This window comes from Lycorma delicatula, chromosome 1 (assembly GCF_047948215.1).
Source record: "Lycorma delicatula isolate Av1 chromosome 1, ASM4794821v1, whole genome shotgun sequence".
Taxonomy (NCBI): Eukaryota; Metazoa; Arthropoda; class Insecta; order Hemiptera; family Fulgoridae; genus Lycorma; species Lycorma delicatula.
Window position 1 is genome coordinate 371,665,215 of NC_134455.1, and position 21,058 is coordinate 371,686,272.

At 33.6% G+C, this 21,058-nt stretch overlaps 1 protein-coding gene across 3 annotated transcripts in view; it reads right to left on the reverse strand.

The window, feature by feature from the left end:
- LOC142318436 (uncharacterized) overlaps window positions 1-21,058 on the reverse strand; it is a 124,562-nt gene that overhangs the window by 56,857 nt on the left and 46,647 nt on the right. For all 3 annotated transcript variants that reach the window (XM_075355022.1, XM_075355023.1, XM_075355021.1), the window contains 4 exons: window positions 20,622-20,645; window positions 16,542-16,583; window positions 1,475-1,525; window positions 1,032-1,070 (listed from right to left, as the gene is read on the reverse strand). In XM_075355022.1, the coding sequence (XP_075211137.1) occupies window positions 1,032-1,070; window positions 1,475-1,525; window positions 16,542-16,583; window positions 20,622-20,645 (156 nt within the window). The remainder of the gene's footprint in view (window positions 1-1,031; window positions 1,071-1,474; window positions 1,526-16,541; window positions 16,584-20,621; window positions 20,646-21,058) is intronic.

A 21,058-nucleotide genomic window follows, 5' to 3' on the forward strand; every position in this document is an offset into this window, starting at 1 on the left:
GGTACACCCAAGCGAGTGGTCTATGGTACCACGCTTATTCCGTTCACGGTTATATGTTTGCTCTTGGAGTTAGTTAGGACACTGGTCGCTAATTTCTTTCGAGTCTCAGTAGCTGTTTGTGGCACAGACATTCTGTCTTATGCATTAGGGGGACCGAATGGGGTGGTGGCGAAACGCATCCCATACAATTCAAACTCCAAGTTACAGAGGTAGGTTCTATATATATAGTTTATTGATAGTTGAACTTTTCGGCCGGGTCATCTAGACTGGCCTCGATAGGATCCTACGGAGGCCTCCGGCAATGGACGGACCATTAGGTAGTGGCCAGTTCGCGGATCGGAAAGTGCCTGTAGCCGTCATGACCCGTCTGTTAAACACAGGTGGATAACCAGAAAAAAGTGGTCGTCCTGTGGCTTTTGCGTGTTGCACGCAAGAATTAGATCTGCTAGGAGAAGATACCATATTCGCCCCCTGACGGGGAATATCGTTGATGACGTCCACTCTGAGGGTCTGCAGATCTACTCACGCACCCGTAAAGAGTATGCTATCAAGGAAGCCAGACTCAATTTGTGGAAGACTCCATGCGCAAGTTTCAACGCAACCCCTTTCAGCTCATAAATTCATGTTACGGCCAAAGCCATTGCACGTACTGTCTAGTTTTTGATGCGGGATTGGTGGTCGGAAACACACTGTAACATAGTGGTGATTTATCAGGCGTTCCTGGATATTCTGTTTCTAGGTGCTCCGGAGGGTAAGCAGAGGTCGATGTTGTGGCGGTTGCTATGCTATTCCCTGGCGTACACGCTGTGTGCCCAGTTGCGTTTGTAGCATTGTAGCACAGACATCCGGTCTTATGGTTTTGGGCGTCTGACTAGGGTGGTGGCGGGACAAATGCCAAGCAAACCAAAACCCTAAGCTCTAATATTTCGTTAATTGATAAATTGAGATTAAAAAACTGGATTGAGAAGAAATTGGAAATCCACCTGACTTATTTTTAGAGAAAGAAAAATTAGTTGACAGTTATTACTTACCTTTTGGGGAAGCATTTTGGAGCTATCGTTAAAGGTTTTCTGAAAAATAAAAATCATATGAAATTACACAATATTTTTATTTAAGATGTAGCAAATCAAAAAACACAAATTTTTTTTCCTGATTGAGATCCTACGATATATAGGGGAATTACCAATTGAAAAACGAATTTCACGATTTTTAAATTACTTATGTATTATTACTTATTACTATAGTAGTTGTTCTATAATGATGAGAATTCTCCTTATTTATTTTTATATTTTCTTTAGCAGTACATAATCTGTGTGTTTGAAATACTGTAGATTTGTTCGTTTATATTTTGAAGTAAACTTAAAATTTTTAGCTACGTGCGCGCGCTCACACACACACACACACACACACACATATATATATATATATATACACACTGAAATGTGTACTATAAATAAAGTTAAATCCTACTTACATTTTAGAAACTGAGTATGGAGGTATGATAGAATTTTTGTTGTAAATCGACCTGAAATTTAAACAAATTGATTTATTTAGTTACATATATATAACATACTAATTAAATAAATTAATAACATTTAATCGAATGTAATTAATAATTGATGTCTGATGATTTCAAAAGTTAGTTTATATCATAGTAGAATAAAGCAATAGTTTTATACATGTATGTCAATTTTAAGATAAGGAAACTTCTTAAATTAATTCTCGCTAAAAAAACACTGAATTTGCCTGAATCATGTGCTAGTTTACAAGACAATTTACCTGTAACCCTGATTCTTTGAAGATGTATAAAGTACCAATACTTTTACAGAATATGATAAATTATAATGATAGAAAAACCAGTTTATTCATTAATCAGAGAAGTATTTTTATCAGTTGATAAGCTAGCTCATACTTATCACTTGATAAGTATGAAAAAGTTATCATTAATTTTGTAAAGGAATTAGAGATAAGTAAGGGTAAAACCTAATTTGTTACTAATCTGATTATTTATGAGTAGAAAATACTGATAAATGTATTTTCACTTACAAATATAAAACATTTAAGATCAGCAATTCAGTTTAAGTTGCAGCATAAGCACAAGAGAAATGGTTACACCTATCAAAAATTTCTAGAAGCAAGGTTGAAGAAATAAAATGCTTCGTACTTGGTAATAGTAGATCTTGAGAATAATTATGTTTAAAAATATTATATCCCTTTTGGTCCATTTAATATTTGATGCTTGGGTGGTATATGACTGTAAAGATATGAAAAAAGTCGATAGAAATAAATTGAAAAGAATTACTAAAAATTTTTAAAAACTATACAATATATTTTTATTTGCAAACAACTTTTTTTTTTAATTCAATTTTAATAAAGTGATTTACGTAATAATAGTAAATGTTATATTTATAACAACATTTGACCATTATATAGTAGTAAATATGTCTTTTTATTACGACAGCTCTCTGTTCAAAAGCTGCGTGATTTTGGTGTTATTAATAAGAGTTCAAAACAGCTCAGTAGTGGCCAATTCAAACTAGGTTTTGAAATAATTTAACTAAAATATTTGAGGTCAACCTAGTCTACTAATTCAAAACACCTTCTATGAGGCAAACAAGTTCAATATTCCATTGTTTCCTAATGTTTATTAATAATGCAAAGTACACGACCTAATTACAATTTCAGTCACCTTAACGGTTTTATGACATTAGCGTTCTCTGAAGTGTAGAGAAAAAATGAATGGTAAAAAAATCCCACTTTATGAGTACCATAATCTCTATCAGAAATAATTCATTTTGTAACCATTTATTAACATCTCACCCAGTGTCCAAGCTGCCATTTATAAAAGCATGGTAAACATATAGCATTGGATAAGATTTAGTTTGATTGTACTATTCTCAGATCCTAAAAAATGTTTCATCATTTAGAAATTTGTCTGGGCTTTTTCTACCCTTCTTTTTTATCTCTGACTGAGCCTGGTGGTCAGTATGCTTCCTTGACAAGAGATATCACTTTTTATTTATCTGATGATAAGCTGATAGTAGGAAAAGATAAAAAAATCTTGTTGCCGAATATTTTCAAAACAATGTCATATTTTAAATATATGTGTTGATAGTAAAATGAACTTACACCAACTATACTATTATAGGATATTATAAACTTTTACATTATTTTAATTAAATAAGAAGTCTGTAAAAAATGTTATTTTGGAAGAATCAGACAATTGCATAAAAATTTGTGTATGATACAACAGCTTGAAAGTTATTTGGTGATAGCAGTTGGTGTTGAAAAGTGGAAGTAGTTTGTTTCCTCTTTGATATTTTAATGTAACGGAAATCAATCTTCGTCTAGAGATTCACATAGAAGAAACTAAATATAGATTTGATAATAGTAATGAGGTGTAATGAAAAAATGGTTATTGAAATGAAATAATCAAAAAATTATTTATTTAATATAACAGACTTGTTTTAATTTTTCATAATTACTATTATTAAAAATATTTAATATTTAATTATGAAACAGGTGTAGCAAACCTTAATTTTATTTAATAATATTAAGAATCTAACAGTGTTGGAAAAAAATTAACCTAGTGGTAACATAAAAAGTGAAAAAGAAAACGTATTCTTTTTAAGTAGGATAGGTAAGTTATAATACAGGTGCAGATGATACCTTGTAAGAGTGACTACGAATTTTTTCTTAGTTCTTTGTTTACTTTCTTTTGTTGACAGTCTTTGAGGATACAGATCCTTCAGTACAAAATATAAAATAAATTATATTCCGTTACAAACATTAATAGCTATATTTTTCTGTAGATTCAATATTAAGCAAAAAGAAAGTGTATTTATTTTGCGAGAAAAAGCCCTTTTTAGTGAAATCGATTGACCAGTAAAACCAGCAGATATACCTGATCCACCAAATTAAATTGTTGACACAATATCTGAAAAGATAATAATGCTTCATTAGATCTAAGGGCATTTCAATATCCAAATTAGGTGTAGAACTCTGCTGTATCTTCTTATTAGTTTTAGGAAATCTATCGCCTTATCACACACATTATCACCTTACCAAGTTTCCTACTTTATCATTAGTATTAACCTTGATTTTATACTTCCCTTAGTTGTATTTTGATGACTCCTTAATCCAGGATTCGTCATGCCTCTTTTCCAACTCTATACTTGTGTAAGTATTACGTGACCACGCATTTTAAACTGCCTGATTTCCCATTGACCATTCTTGAGTGAATGATTTCATCTTCACATGTATTTGTTTTTTATCTTTTTTACTATTTGTTTTACTATTGTTTTTTTTACTATTTGTTTTTTACTTATTGTTTTTTTTCTATTTGTTTACTCTCTTTTCATAAATAGAATTTAAGAAATGAATTTCTTACTTTTCATAATAATGCTTTAGACTAGTTTAAATTTTTTTCTGTTGCTATTATTTCAGGTGAAAGAGTATTTTTTCTAAACAATTCATACTATCATATTTTTATAGAACTTATAGTAGTTCAATTTACTTCCTTAAATTTCAATTTTAAGTTATACTTGTTGTTACTAATTACTTGTTAATACTTTAATTTTTGTTATTAGTTGTACTTGTTATCCATGTTGTTTTTCTATCAAATCCTTCTGTTTTACTTTCACAGAACCACCAACTAATTAAGGATTTTTAAAATGATAATGTTTTTTTTTTTCTACAGTGAAAGTATTATGGAATGTTTTATTTTGGATAAATTGTCATCTATATAATATAGTCTATTTGATTTCTAAGTGTGTAAACAGATGTATCACTCTTTTCAGATGTTAACCGTTTTTATAGTAATGGTAAATTGTATAATTAGTTAGTCTTTCTGCTTTTGCAAATATATCGATTACATCTCCTATCTCCTCTGACATTACTCTTCCAAAAAACGAACCCAATAGTATCAACACATTTCTCTCCCCAACCATAGAATCCAAGTTCTATACAAGGTGATAATAATTTTTTTATTTAATTCATTTGATGTAAGGGAAATAACGTTGTAAAATTCCTACATAAAATAACCAGATTTATATGCATTAACAGCATAAAAAATGTCTAATACGTTATCCCCAATAGCATTCATCTGATTCAAGGAACAATATCTAAAAGAGGTACAAAGCTGCTAATGTATGACAGAAATTCATTTTCCAAAGCAGCTCTACCACCTGGAAATTTTGCTGCAATACATCCAAATGAATAAATAAATCCTTTTATTACAATTATTGCATTTATTACCAGCAAGTCAAATTTATAATTTATTGTATAAAATAAATTATTTAAAAATGTCTATAACATGAACTAATTAATTGAAAATCATATGCAAAACATATAATTTAGGATTAGTACATTTATTAAAATCTATTGTTAAACACTTGCATTTGTAAAAATCAATGTAGGATATATAAACTTTATGTTTTCTAGGCTTTCGATAACTAATGCTTATGTGCCAACACTTTTCTCGACTGTTATGGTTTTAACATAATTTTTAACATAACCTTTGAATTTATTAAACAATTATTTGTAATTAATAAATTTACAAGCTAAATGCAAATTGTTAGAAACAGAAAAAGATCAAACTTTTCCATATTCAAAATAATTGTTTTACTAGTAATGTTATCTTACAAGTTATTTAAAATTATGAAGAACTACTCATAGAGCACCTTATATATTACTTGAGACTAGATGGTAAACTGAGTCATAAATTTGTCAGCTTATCTAAAAGTGCACAATTACCTCAGAGAATTTCTCCATCAACCAACCTTAGGAAATTCTATATAATATAGTGTCACGTGTTAGTGGCTCGATCACTATTGAGAAATTGACAATTGAAAGAATATTGAGAGAAATAAGATATTGAAGAATATTGAATTGAAAGCTATTGAGAGATTGACATTTGAAAATGTTTATAGAAATACAATTTATTAGTTAAAGAACATTAGTAAAACAAGGAAAATCATTAATTATAATAAAAATGACAGTGGTATTAAAATAGTAACAACTAACAAATAATGAAAAATTATAGTAATCACATCCACACTAATAATCAGAATAACAACAACAACAACAATAATAATAATAATAACAGACAATAAAAATCATCTCACAATAGTAATTACGATAATGGCAACAGTAAACTATAATAATATTAATTGTCAATAATAATAATAATAAACAGAGATTACATTCAAAACAGAATATAAAATAATCATCAGGATTTATTCACAGGTTGACAAACAATGAAAACCAGAATTCAGTCTCATTGACAAAAGACATAAGAATGATCGCTAGTCTTAACACTTTTAACCACTAGTCTTGTATTAACAACAATAGTACAATAGATAAGAGAAGTATATAGTTATTTCACTGCAAATACCTTTACTGTTCACAAATAAAACTACCCTAACAATTTATGAATGATATTTAGTGTATTACCTCTTTCATTGTTGTATTACCATCGAACCATTTATAGTTTTCTTGTATTGGATTTACTTGTAACGTAAACATAATTGCGTCGAACCTAAACTAGAAATTGGCTACTTCACTAACCTATTGCCGAACATTCTCACTGACTGACATCTTAACATGTTGCTTATACTCCTTTCGCGGAACTGATTTTTAACTGATCTTCCCAGGAGTATTTATTCTCCTATTCTCTTTACCTGCTCAACTCGCCATTCAATTTGATTTTTTTGAGCGTTTTGGCTATTCTGCCATCTTCAAGATAATAATCAAAACTAATATACATAAAACTATAAACTTACATAATTAAATTATATATATATAACAATTAATCTTCATTTTGTTAAAATTCGCCAAAGGTTTTAAGTCTAAGTGATTACGTCCGTATTGTAATAGTTTCTCAATTGTTATGTGTTTTGTAAATTATGGAATTGTGTAGGCTAAACTGATTCCACAATTTCCACATTTTTTATCGAAGTGTACTATAATGGATTGACTTAGGCAGAACTTGAATCATGATGGGTCGTAAACTTTTATGTCATCTGCATCAGGTAAATTTTCGTGCATCGACCTGTCTTCGTTGTTCAGCAACCCTACTTCCATGTCGTAACACTACTATGTCGTAACTACTATTCCATGTTGTAACTAATTTGGCATATTGCAATAATTCCGGATACTGCATAACGAAATCTTTTCACTTTATCCAATAAAATATTTACTAAACAAGGTTGTCTCGTTTCTTGGTCAGAAGCATTAATGATTCTCATACTGAAACCTGGTAAGGAAAATCGTGTCCTTCAGGTTATCCTCCTATTTCCGTGACCAGTACCCTATGTAAGCTGATGGAAGGAATAAAAACCGTCGTGATCGGATAAAATAATTTTTTTTGGCCAAAACGAAGAGAGTGATATCGCGATCCCTCATCTTGGCATTTTTCCACACCTGATACTCACGAGTGCAAGAGAATTTATGTTTCTAACATATGAAAATCCAAGGCGTTCAGTAGTTCCTTGATAGGACAAAGTGTAGAACAGTGCACTATGAGATAGTCAAAAAGGGATTTTAGCTAATTTCAACCAAAAATCTATGTAGAATTGCTCTGTAACTTCTGGAATGCTAGAGTTTTATGTCATTGAGTGTTCGGTTAGGAGAAAATTGTGGTGTATTTCAAAATCATGGCTGAATTAGATGGCTAACAATTTTCGGGCAACTCCATCATCAATTGTGGAGAGAAAAATTCACGACATAACTGGAAAAGGAAAATTTTTGTAGTGTATTGGAGTGGAAAACGAGTTCCTGCTCACCACGCCAATTGATGGGGCGAACACGTTTTTCAATGTTTATGTAAATTTCCCTTACATCATCATATTGTCTGCATTTATGACATTGAAGTTACAGGTAGAAAGTATCCTATTTTTTAGTGGGAACTCGCAAAATATATTAAATTTTCCCTTTCCTTTTGATGAGCTACGGTATGCGTTAAATAATTCCCGTGATACTTCCCACAGAAATGATAATATCAGCCTCAGTGTGTATCTCATCTTTCGGATATTGCATAACGAAATCTTTTCACTTTATACAATAAAATATTTACTTAACAAGGTTCTCTCGTTTCTTGGTCAGAAGCATTAATGATTCTCATACTGAAACCTGGTAAGGAAAATCGTGTCCTTCAGGTTATCCTCCTATTTCCGTGACCAGTACCCTATGTAAGTTGATGGAAGGAATAAAAACCGTCGTCTAGTGTGTTTCTTGCGAGAAATGCCCTAATTGCTTCCGGATAATACGGTTTCCGCCAAGGTATATCGTATATTGATCATGTACTTGACCAGGAACATGTTATTCAAAACGCCTCCCTACATTGTCTGTGCCTCATTTCTGTATTTTTCATATGCAAAAGGCGTACGACACGGCTAGTAAGAAAGGAATCCTAAACAGAGAAAAGAATCTTCCTTATCAGAGGTTTCTTCAAAGGTCAGTCCTTTCGAGTTTGAGTTGGAACAATGATATATTTCGAGAAGTTGGCTTCCTGGCCCAAAGAGGACAAAGTGGTCAGGCACCCAAAGTTTCTGCTCCTACTCAGCCGAGGCATTACGCCGAAGTTGTGCTGGGCAAACGAGAGAATAGAAAAGCATCGCCGCAGCCCGAGGTTTTCCGACGCTCTATCCTGCGTCAACTGTAAAAGGATGCCCAAAGAGTGCAGACATTAGGTCAAGAGTAAGGACTGTGGTTGTTATTTACGAGCAGTAAAATTGTACTTCAATTATCTGGAAAGTTAGAACTTACCTTTGATGCTTAATATCTGTCTACAGTGTTAGTTGAACGGTTGTTTTGGGTCTCATGGTTGATTTATGCAGCGCCTTTTACAAGCAGGGCAATCTACCAGGTCATGCTGTTTTTATGGTCTCTTCACATGTGTGGCGATTTTCCTATTCCTCGATGCAATAGGCTTTTGGTTTAGGTCTATTGCGATTGCCAAATCGCTTCTTTGGCACGAGTTCGGTGATGAACTCTCGGCATTTTCTGCGCGTTTCCGTACCTGTCTGCAGAGATGCTTTTGCATCAGGGATGGGTTGATAAAATTTTCTTAGGCTGAATTGCTTCGGTCTCGACTGAGATGCTGTTTGAGTAGATATATGAGACCTAGCAGAGAACACTTTCTCGACAGTTTCTGCTGTTATATTTATCAATTTTAATTGGCTGGCTTATTTCTCCTCCCATGCTGCACTGGCGATTGCGGGTTTACTTAGTGTTAGTTACCCGAGTGAGTAGAGTCCATCCGGAAAGTCCTTCACCCAATCCACCGGGTTGGTTTAGCGGTTGACGCGTTTTCCCAAGTCAGCTGATTTGGAAGTCAAGAGTTCCAGCGTTTAAGTCATAGTAAAGTCAGTTATTTTTACACGGATTTGAATTCTAGATCGTGGATACCGGTGTTCATTGGTGGTTGGGTTTTTCAATTAACCACACATCTCAGGAATGGTCGAACTGAGACTGTACAAGACTACATTTCATTTACACTCATACATATCATCCTCATTCATCCTCTGAAGTATTTTGTGAAAGGTAATTATCGGAGGCCAAAGTCCTTCACCCGATGCTCGTGGCCTTCGATTTCTTCCTTGATCATCTTCAGTCGAATTGAGTAGTGCAGGTTTTTAATCACGACACAAAAAGCTCGTTGATCGTTTCTAGTGAAGGTATAATCTATTAAACCATGTCCCGAACTACATTTAAGATTTTTTCCGCTTTGATGTCCCTAAAAATTATTCTTAGTTGTTTACCCGAACAGTCAAATGTTGTAACCCCCTTGCACACAACCATTTACAGCAGCTCGTACAGCCTCAGCACATCCCGTAAAGCACAACAAGACGAGGCTTGACTAGTTCCGTTCGGGTAACAACATCCAAATTGTTTAATGGGAGGCCACTAAATTAATTCGATACAGGTAATTCGCCATTGCTAGGACTAGGAATCACAGTTGGTTTCCTCGGCATAGCTATGGTCCCCCACTGACAAGTAGGTTGGGATTCCATAGTTACGCTCTTGCTATCACTCGAATTTTCCGATAGATTTTTTGCTATCTCGTCTCTAATAATATTTCTTCGCACAACCCTCCTAGGGTCTCTATTCAACGACGGCAGCCGACCACGTTTTCTGATTGTTATCTGACAACCTCCAAAATCAGATTGTTCTTCGTCTGTCATATATGGTGAAGGTAGCTGATCCATACCGAGTAAGAACTAAATATAAATATACGAAACAAGTAAACATAAAAAGGCAAACAAACAAAAAACACTCCTTAACATTGGAGCAGTAACTAAAAAAAATGTGTAATACTTCAACTAAAAATATACAAAACCTTAATTCCTAATGAGAATTAATTTCAAAACGCAACTGCAGAAATAACATAATAATGTAATTCAAATATTACTTTTGGTTAGAATCAAGAAACATACCACTATCATAGAGAACGGCTGATCTTTTCTGTAACAAGTTATTTTTTTTAATAAGTTTTCAATTGATTTTTTGAATATTTTTTCCCGTTAATCTTGCAGAAGTACAAAAGATATTTGGCTGTGTATACAGAAGCTATATATTAATTTATTTGTGATTGATTTACTATGAGGTGGCATCATGTTTAATCTACTCGAATGTCAGCGTGGTATTGCTACAGGTAAATTAAATAAATTCGTTTTTTATATTGTGGTTTCATAGACACTGGTCACCGCATGTCATCATTGACGTAGTGAAAGGTTGACCGTAGCGTGCGAGAAAATGGAAACAACCTTACCACCATACTAATATTGGTATTTAAAAAAAAATATCCTTTGCACGTAGCTGATAAAACAGTCGTATTTAAAATCAAAATATTGTTTATAAAAAAGTGAATATTAAAACTAATAAGGTGTATCAATGTACACTGTCAATAACAAAGATTGGATTTAAAGGAAAAAAACGTTATTGTCTGGTATACCCAACATCCAAACCATGTTGCAGTTAAACCTATGGGACAGATATATATGTACTAGATAAACATGGACAGATAATCGGCAAAACAACGATTAAGAATATGAATTTGATAAGGTTAAAGTATTGCAATCGGTGGACAAAATAAACATAAAGAAACAAACATGTTAGACAAAAATGATCAAAAATAACAAAGATGATTTACAGTAGGCCTCACTCGGGGAGAGATTTCACTCATGCCAAAAAATCTCAGCTCCCTGAGGTTTTTATCGCCAGGATGGTCTGGAAACGCAACCATAAAAAGGTGTCTAATGATTGAATGAAGTCACAGTTAAACGATGGAAGTTGATATAGCCGTATCGGTTTGGTCAGTTAGATTTTACCCGCATCGTCGTGTAAGAACAATGCGACATCTAATAAAAATTTTAAACGCAACGTTTCAGCCCACTTTAAGTACAAATATTGATGTGGATTGTTTAAATACGGTGGGGGTAACACTGCTAACCTAGGTTAATTTATTGTACGGCCATCGAGTAAAAGGTATCAGTTAGTAGCCCCTGCAAGGAACAGTGCATCCTTTCGGGAGCTCTTGTGGGAAAACAAACTTGAATTACTATGGGATAGTCCTCCGTTCACTTGTATAGTTATCAATGACGATGAACTCTACCGGTTATTTTGTTAAATTGCCAAGAGGATTTGTGGCGGGGTAGAAGATGAAATAAATATCTACACAGATACTTTTGTCAATCATTCGAGTGTGAGCTCTACGAATATGATGATGGACGTTATTTTATTTATTAACGTTTTCAACGTTGAAGATTGTTTCTCAAGAAACTACTGTTCAAGATGTTGGACGATCTTCATATCGGTATAGGCTAAATATTGTTGGATATGAGAAAGGTATTTACAAAGTACGACAAGGGTTGCATTTGTGTCATCTTATACGATTCTGATACTTCGGACAACGAATCGTATTGTTTTAAGCTATATCTACTAAGAAGTTATACAGACAGTTTTACTGAAGACGAAATGAAAGTTGTACGCATTATCCAATGAAGCTAACTTATTACGGTATGAAAGATGATGGTATTATTGAAGATTTAAACATTTGTAAAATATGTGTGCAGGGGTTTCTTAGAATTATTTGTTCAAACATTTTGAAGATCGTCCATAACTAACAACGGTTAGAAAATCTTAAACAAGTTGTCTCATTACAAGTGTAAACTTTGAAGTGTTTACATGATCGTCGTCGTCGTTGTTATTGTGTGTATTATGGAGCTAACTAAGCAAGTAGATGTTACGGTTGGTAAACAAAATTTGTCAGAAATGTGTTTCAATTTAAATTATAGTTATGTATACATTGTTGATCTTAGTGTTCATGTATTTAATAAAGACGGTGATAATGTAATTATAAAGATTATCTTTGATCCGATGAAAAATTAATAATTTATTTCGACTTTGAATGTGGGAACAATTCTACTGGTCTCATTGGCATTATAGAAATCTCATTTTCTAGTTTCCAAGGCGAGAATGATAAACGTGTAAATGCCTTTAGATTAATCTTTCATTGAATATAGCGTTGGATACGATTACGTTAAATAGATCAACTACGACTTGTCCTAATAAATAATGTTGTCACTGTTAACGCATTTATCGCAAAGTAAAGGAGATTAACCATCACCTCTCGTATTGCAACTGATGGATTAAGAGCTTGTGATGAAACAGATTTTTTTCCGATAATAAAAAACAAAATACGGAACCACTGCTTGCTGCAAATGATAGGGAAGAGATGAGATCCTGTTCAGGCTCGGCAACCTGCAATGTTACAAGGCAGGTATTCTTCACCCTCGCGGTGGAATTGAGTTGCAGGTCCTGAACGAGGCAATGGGACGGAGCAATTTCCCCATTTCTTGGAAGCTTGGGAGGGTGCTGCTTGTCCCCACGAAAGGTAGCAAACCAAGTTCCTACTTACCGTCCTATTTGTCTCTATCCGACTATTGCTAAGCTTTACGAGAGTATGCTTGCAGAAAGATTCTGGAACGAGGTGCTTATTTCATGGGAACTGTCACCTGTGCATTACAGCTTCGTGAAATGAGAGGTCAACGGTGGTTGCTCTGAGCAGAGTTGTTGCTTGGATCGAGTGGTTGGTTGGCTGGAATCTGGAGGAGCAGGAATATTCAATTTCGGGTCCTCCTGGATGTACAGAATGCTTTAAAAAGTCTGTCTTGGGTTATTATATCCGTAGCACTGACTGAGAGAAGAGTTAGCACCTACATCCAAGCTGTGATCTGTGACTTTCTACGTGGACGCGGCTACCCGGTCACGTGACCGGGTAGCCACCACGGAGAATGATGGGATACGGTTCCAAATGCTGGAGGGTGTGCCTCAGGAGCCCATTTTGAGCCCCCACTTCTGGAACCTTTCTTTTAATAGCAATCTGAAACTGGGATATCCATATAGGGATTCCTTGATTGCCTATGCAGATTATCTTGCTGGTGTCGGGTTTGACAGAAGAGGAGGTTGACCATAAGGCGGACCGGGCTGTCGGTCAGATGAGTGAATGGCTTCGGCCAGGATTATGTACTTTGCACCACGGAAAACTTGTAGTAGTCAGCAGGCGCAGAGTCCACCCGATCCGAGTCACTGTTGACATTTATGATGTTACGAAGGCTCCATGTGTCAAGTACCTGGGTGTCTGATTCCACCGTTCTGGGACGTTCATTAGGCACGTAGAAGAAATTACGGCCAAGGCGGAAAAGAAAATTACTGCGTCTTCGGTCGACTAATAGGAAGTCAGTGGGGCCTCAAGGCTCGAAGGAGAGGCTGGTCTTGTCGGCCGCAACGTCCATCCACTTGTATGCGGCGCCAACATTATTTCGGGCTTTTAATATCCAGGGGAACAGAAATAAGCTCCTTGGAGCGAAGAATGAATCTGCAGATAACATCATCGTTCAGGACTGTTTCTGTTGCGGCTGCTGGAGTCCTAGCTGAAGTCCTTCTGGTGCAACTGCAAGCCCGGAGGAGGAAGTACATATATGAAAGCTTGATGAAGAAAGATATTTCCGCCTTATTGTACCAGGTGTAGCAAGAATAGTTGAAGGCAGTCCCGCCGGGCGTGTGAATGAGGAGTATGATCCCCAAACCTACGGCCTTGGTTAGAGAGGAGGCACGAGAATTGGGTTACTATATGTTTCAATTCCTTTATGGATACGGAGAGTTTGACGTTTACCTACATCGATTTTGACGGCGGGAGTTTGCCAATGGTATTACTGTGGTTGTCTTCACACATCCCAACACAACTTTTTCGATTGTGATAAACGGTCTGAACGAAGGTGCCACGCAGGGCTTGTGAGGATCACCCCGGTTTTTCTAGTATCACTCATATTTTAAGGGTCACCCGAATGACAACGGGTGGAGGACTTTATGACAGTTATTCTTAAGACGAAGGAGTCCGACTACACGGCCTCCGCAAGAGTGATTTGATGATGATGGGTTTGAGTGATGGCTAGTCGACAGGTGGAGCTTGGTGGACAGGTAATGAAACGACCTGGGTAGTCCGGGCCCACAAACGGCATAGCCGGGCCCGGACTACCCCCGACTATTCTGATCAGTGTGGGCGTTTTTTGCGACAGATCTCAGAAGATCCAACCGGCGAGCCGACCTTCTGTGCTGGACGTACAGCCGGCGGGTGGGGAGGCACGTTAGAGTTCCAGTGAAACTCTCCTGGTGGGTACTAAGCTTGGTAGAAAATGTACACCAAGGGAGGAGAGAAAAAAAAACCAAGTTGGCAATAGAATTATATGTATGGCCTTCCCACCATTGTCAGTGTTTTCATTGTGGAGTTGAATACTATAAATAAGGCCTTAACTATTATTAACCCAATATTTTGACACTTGTCTGTTCAGTTTCCATGAGCGCCTTGCAGGCGATTAGTGAGATTAAATTTTTTCTTTTTCAGTTTAAACTCCGGAACCCCCTTACGGTATTACTTCAGAGGATTATATGTATAAAGTGTAGTCTTAAACAGTCTCAGGTCGACCATTCCTGAATCGTGTGATTAATTGGAACCCAACTACCAAATAAAAACGGTATCCATGATGTGGTATTCAAATCCGTATAAAAGTAACTGCCTTTATTAGGATTAGAATCATAAAACATTCTACTTAGAAATCAGCTGATTTGCGATGACGAGTTCACCACAAGACCAACCAGGTGGGTTAGTGACATGCACTCACGTTTTTCCTATTTAGTCTCTGGAACTATAGTAGTAAAGTATTACTTCAGAGGATGAATGAGGATGATATGGATGAATGTAAATGAAGTGTAGTCTTGTTCAGTCTCAAGTTGACCATTCCTGAGATGTATGGTTAATTGAAATTCAACCAAAAAAGAACATCTGTATCCACGATTTAGTATTCATATCTGTATTAAAATAACAATCTTTACTAGGATTTGAACCTTAGAACTCTCGACTTTGAAATTAGCTGATTTGCGATGACGAGTTAACCACTAGACCAGCCTAGTGGACTTAATGACTTGTACTTTTGACCCTCGTAGTTTTATACACAAATTTTCACTAATTTTGATAGTGTTAGCTTATATTGTTTACTGTAGTAATATTTTGTCCCGGAGCTAATTATCTTACTTTGTTGTGCGCTCAGAAAAAAATTCTAGCTTTTGAATATTTTTTTAGATGGATAATTTAAAATTTAACTGCCCTCAATTTTTTTGTTAAAATAATAGAAATATTTTTATCATTTTTTCTACCTAAATATAAGAAATCCTTCATTCCTTTGGTTATGTTCACTCAGGTTATACCTGTATTCATCCCGATCAATTCTTTAATAGTGGAGTGAATTTATTCTAATAGAAAAATTGTTTTAATATTTCACGAAATTATGATTGTGCATATATCTTAACAAAATACTCGCCCTGTTCTCTGATCATGGAATCTATTAGTTTCCATGCCACAAATTAAATATCCCCACAGAGTTCCAACCAGGATAATTTAGTCTTTGGGAATATTTAGTTTGAAATTATTTATTTTGACATTATTTAAAAGGGATACGTGAACTACTTAAATGAAGTATTCCCTTTGGTTCTGTGTTCTCATAATAAAATAAAAATGTGCTTAGTCTCTTTTGTCGACCACATACTCACCTTAAAGTTTGAAAACTACCCTATTTCTTTCTTGGTTTTTTAAAAGTAAGGCTTTAGGCATTCAGAAAGAGAACCGCATATAGTTAGATACGATTCAGAATTAGTACTCGGTTAATATATTTAAAGTTATATGTACTCACATATCAACAGATACATTGTATTTATAACATGTGACTATAGAAAATATCATAAAATTATCATATTTATTTTTGTAAATAATACCTGTTATTGAATGATAATATAAAGTATCAATATATTGAACAATATTCTGATAAACTAGAAAACTAATTACTAAATATAGCAATAATTTTTAAATGTGAAAAATGGACTTATGTATAATTTGTGCATAGTAGGATACATATATATATATATATAATAAGTACATTATTGCACCATCGTAAGGAATATATACTCATAAAAGAACTATTACTTACAAGTTTTTAACGTTGATTCCAGATATTAATGACTTTTCCTTGCTGAAAAAAATGATTTCATTAGTTTATGAAACTATAATTTTAAACATAGAAGATTAGATTATTACCAGAAATTTCTAAAAAATGTTCTTCAATGTCTACAGTAGCAGATTCTTTTTTATTTAACTGCACTTCACAAATTATAAGGCTTGTTATAGTCTATTAAGATATTCTATAAGCTTTTAAATGATAAGGTTAAAATATTTCTTGTTATACAAAACTAACATCAACTTTTTTCCATACGTAAGGTAGTTACAGGCAATGTTGGCCATTAAATAACAGAAAACATCGTTTTCATAATGTAAAAATACTTCTTGAAAAAAGGCATTTCCGTTTCCTTCTATGACAATGCAGGCGATCAACTAGAGATATTTAAAAAAATATCAAGAATCATTTATTTACATTTCCTTAACTGAGTTTCTGCTGCAACATTTCAAGTTTATTAAACAAGGCCCTATGGACTGTTATGACTCACCGCCGCTTAGAATTAAGGTAGATTAAGTGACAAAGTGATCTGATAGCTCTTTGAGCTAACCCAACTAGACGGAGTATTCTAGAATGAATAACCTCTCTGTATTTTAATACAACATTTCTAATCCTAGCTGGAAAATATTCCACGGTGGAACGATCCTTTAATAAAATTTATAAGAAGGAAAATAATATCATGTTACATTTCTTTTAAAATACTTACTTGATTTTTATTAAAACGATTGAACACTAACCTTTACGGTCTAAGTTTTAACTATATGGATACCAATATGAAATAAAAGTACTGATTCATCTACAAAACCCTTTAATGTGAATGGCTTTGTTTGAAATGAAACAAACATAGGTGAACTAACCTTACGATATTTTAATATGTTAATCCGCTTTCACCTTTGATAGTTCCACATCAACGCAATGTGTACTACATCAAATTACACAGAGTTACACCTTTCACTTATGAACGGTTCCTCATTTGTAGGCAAACAAAGATTCCTTCTTTAATTTTTGCTTCAGTTACTTTTGAGAATTTCAGCTTATGTACAGGAATCCTTAATTCTCCTTCTTCATAGTTTTTACAGAATTACTTTACGTAATCTCGGTTTGATAAGGGAATTATTAATTCCATAACACATTGGTAGAGAATGATGTTTATTAAAACTGTTGAACAGAAGTGCTTTTCAGCTATATTGGAGGTATGAATGAAAAGGCCCTACACCTCACATTCATGAACTTACCCTAATTGAAACATAAGCCGTTTAGTATTTGCGTTGTAACCTAAGTAATTTTCTTCAGTAAAATATTGGGAAAATCCTTCTGTCAGATTGGATATTTAAAGTTTTTTTTTTCAAAGTAAACATTGAGCGTAAATTTTTGCTTGATTTTTTTACTCTTTTCGTGTTTCATAGTTTTAAACACAAAAATTGTGTTAATCATTGTAATCTGTGAACATTTTTGCAATCCGCTGTCGAAGGTACGTATTTCCCATTACTGAGATTTGCTAGTAGAAGCGTTCCTTGTGCTCATCACTGACAGCACCGAGATTTTCGTGGAAAAAATGCCGGTGTAAATCTAAGAAATCAATCTTTAGTGACGTTTTACACTCATATATTTGTGTGATTGTAACAATTCACTCGTAATGTCATGGTAATGTAAGGATTATGATTTTCAAAAGAGCTTTACAAAACACTTTCAAATGACCTCCACGTTGGCTTTACGAATTGACTTAAAATTTCTTCGAATTGTCCATCACTAATCAAAGTTATAATTTTGGAATCCACAAAAATTCCTTTCTTGATTTTAGCGTTACTAACACAAAAATATATTTATTTTAATCGTGAAACCCAGCACCATTTTATTCCATCACCTAGAAATTCCCTATATTTTATACGAAGTGGAGGTAGAAGAATCATTTCCGAGTTAACTAATAGCGGATGTATAACTTTTTCAAGCATTTGGAAAAAATTCAAGCTTTTCAGCCTAGATACCAAAAGCTCGGCTTTTTTCTTCGACAGGTTCAAGTCTCAAACAAGGTCTTTTGATTCACCTTTAGTTATTATATGAGATTAAAGAAAAAAAGACTGCTTCAAAAGTAGGATCATCTTGTTCCACATGAGGAACGAAGTGGTTATCTCACATTCCGTTTCATCTTCTAATGTTAGATGTGTTGGAAGAAGTTGTACAGGTAAGTCCTCGCCATGAGATACGCCTTATAGCAGACGGTGAATTCGGGTAGTCCATTGCGTTTGGCTTTCCTATTTATTCTTTTTATCGTAGTCATGCAGAAATAATAATAAAGTCCGAGGAATGGTCTTATATTTCACGTCACAACATTGGTATGACTAACCTCATGCACCGATTGTCCCTAGCCCAGTCTCTCACAGACACGCACAGGTCGAGAAGCAGATGTGATGGGCCCAGTTTCTTATCTTGATCCCTAACGTTAGAGCCAAAATATAGTTCATAAAATTTGTTTATTAGTAAAGTTAAGCTTCGTCATTGTTCTTCAAACGTTAAATCCCCTCACAAGTAACAGAATCTATACGGATCATATACGCACTTTCTATTCGTATCTATTCATTAATGCAACACAACGGATACGACAATAATACACAAAACCACAGTACGGACATGCTCAACAAACATTTGAACAGAACTGCTTTGTTAATTTTATGACACAGAAGATTTCTTCTGCTAACAGGCCTGAACGTAAACAAATCATCATGCATGATGATTCATGCATTTCCTCTACAAACATAATTTTATGTTTTTTATTCCACCTTCTGTTAGAATTTTTTTTTTGTTTTCATAGGTTATGAAAAATAAATACAATAAAAAACACGCTTAGTATTGCGCACAAGCAATACTTCTAAAACGTTATCACACAAAAATTGTGCGTGATTGAGAAATGTTGACACCATTTTGGAATTCTGCATAAAAGTTACATTAAGAACACAATAAATATTTCATCAGCCAAAAGCCCTGTTTTTTTTTTTTCTATATAACATATTTCTAACTTGGCGTATTGATGAAAGATCCTTGTGTGTTGCCATGTGATTGAAATAAAAGCGAAATACATTTTCAACTTTTATTATATCTTATTCACAATATGGTGATTACTGCTATATCCAAATTTTATTGTTCACAGCAGGTCAATCAACTGCTGTGGTGTTTTGATAACTTATTTTTTATTTGAAAATCTTTCTGAGAAATGAAGAGATTTTTTAAAACCTTTGAAGAAGATTAATTATTGCTTCAAAAAAATACTCAACTATTGGGATTACAAAACTGAACTATTACATTATAATGGCATGTAGAAACCACCAGAAATAAACGCAGGATCAGTGCACTGATCCTGCGTAGTATGTGTTTGGGTATGCAAAGATTAGTTTCTAAAATGGATTTTTATTATCGTAAAATAATTAAGTTGGACATTTTTTTTACAGCTTTGAGTGATAAAAATAAAGTGCATCATACTAATTTGCAGTCTTTCTTTATAAAATACTTTCAAAATTATAATTTTTAACTTTTTAAATGATATGTTAATTTTTAGTCGAAATTTTATTTACTATTAATGTGAATGGTAAATCAGTAATGGAACAATACGTAATATTTACAATTGATATATTTTTGTGGTACCCTACGGAAAATATGCGTGAATGTTTCTTAAGAATTTAGCAAATAATTAAATATCAATAATAAAATCAAACATTATTCAAAATCATAAATGATCCTGAATCATGTTTTATTTTAATATATATTATGTGATTTTAATATATAATATGCTCGATTTAATATATGTGTGTGTGTGTCGTGACTATCATTGTAAACCACAGATAATAGATACGCAAAAAGACCAAAAAAAAAAAAAAAAAAATAGAAATTTTAAAATGCAATATTAAAAGAAAATTCTGAAAATATTTCCTGTGAATTGAGAATAACGATGTTTTAAATTGATTTGTAAAAAATGAAGAGCTTGAAATATCAAGGTAATATTCTTAGTAAAATTCTAATCGTTAACTGAATAGTCTTTATAGGTTATGTTTTTTTTTTACTTACGTGTGAATTATTCCTCCTTTGATCCTAAAATAATAAAGAATTAAGATTAAACATCTTTTTAATTATTCTCTATATATTATATTATTTTACATAACTTAAGAAATTGATTTCCTAAAATATTTTTTATTCTGTTAATTCCGTTTACTACTGAATCATTATTGAGAGTAGCTTTATTTAATCGTAATATTAAACATACAGCTGCCGAATCTACTTTTTTTATTCTGGGACGAAAAGTGAAATAAAATCAGTTTAATTAACCATTGCTTTAATTTATTCATTATAGAGTAATAATTGTACTATCACAACATTCACTTAATCACGCTTAATTATACTCGAGCGGCTACATCTCTTTAATTTTCTATTCTTCATAGAAAAAAATTTGTTTCATAATTTTAAAAGTATTACAACTTCATAACTAATACATTTGAACGAGTTTT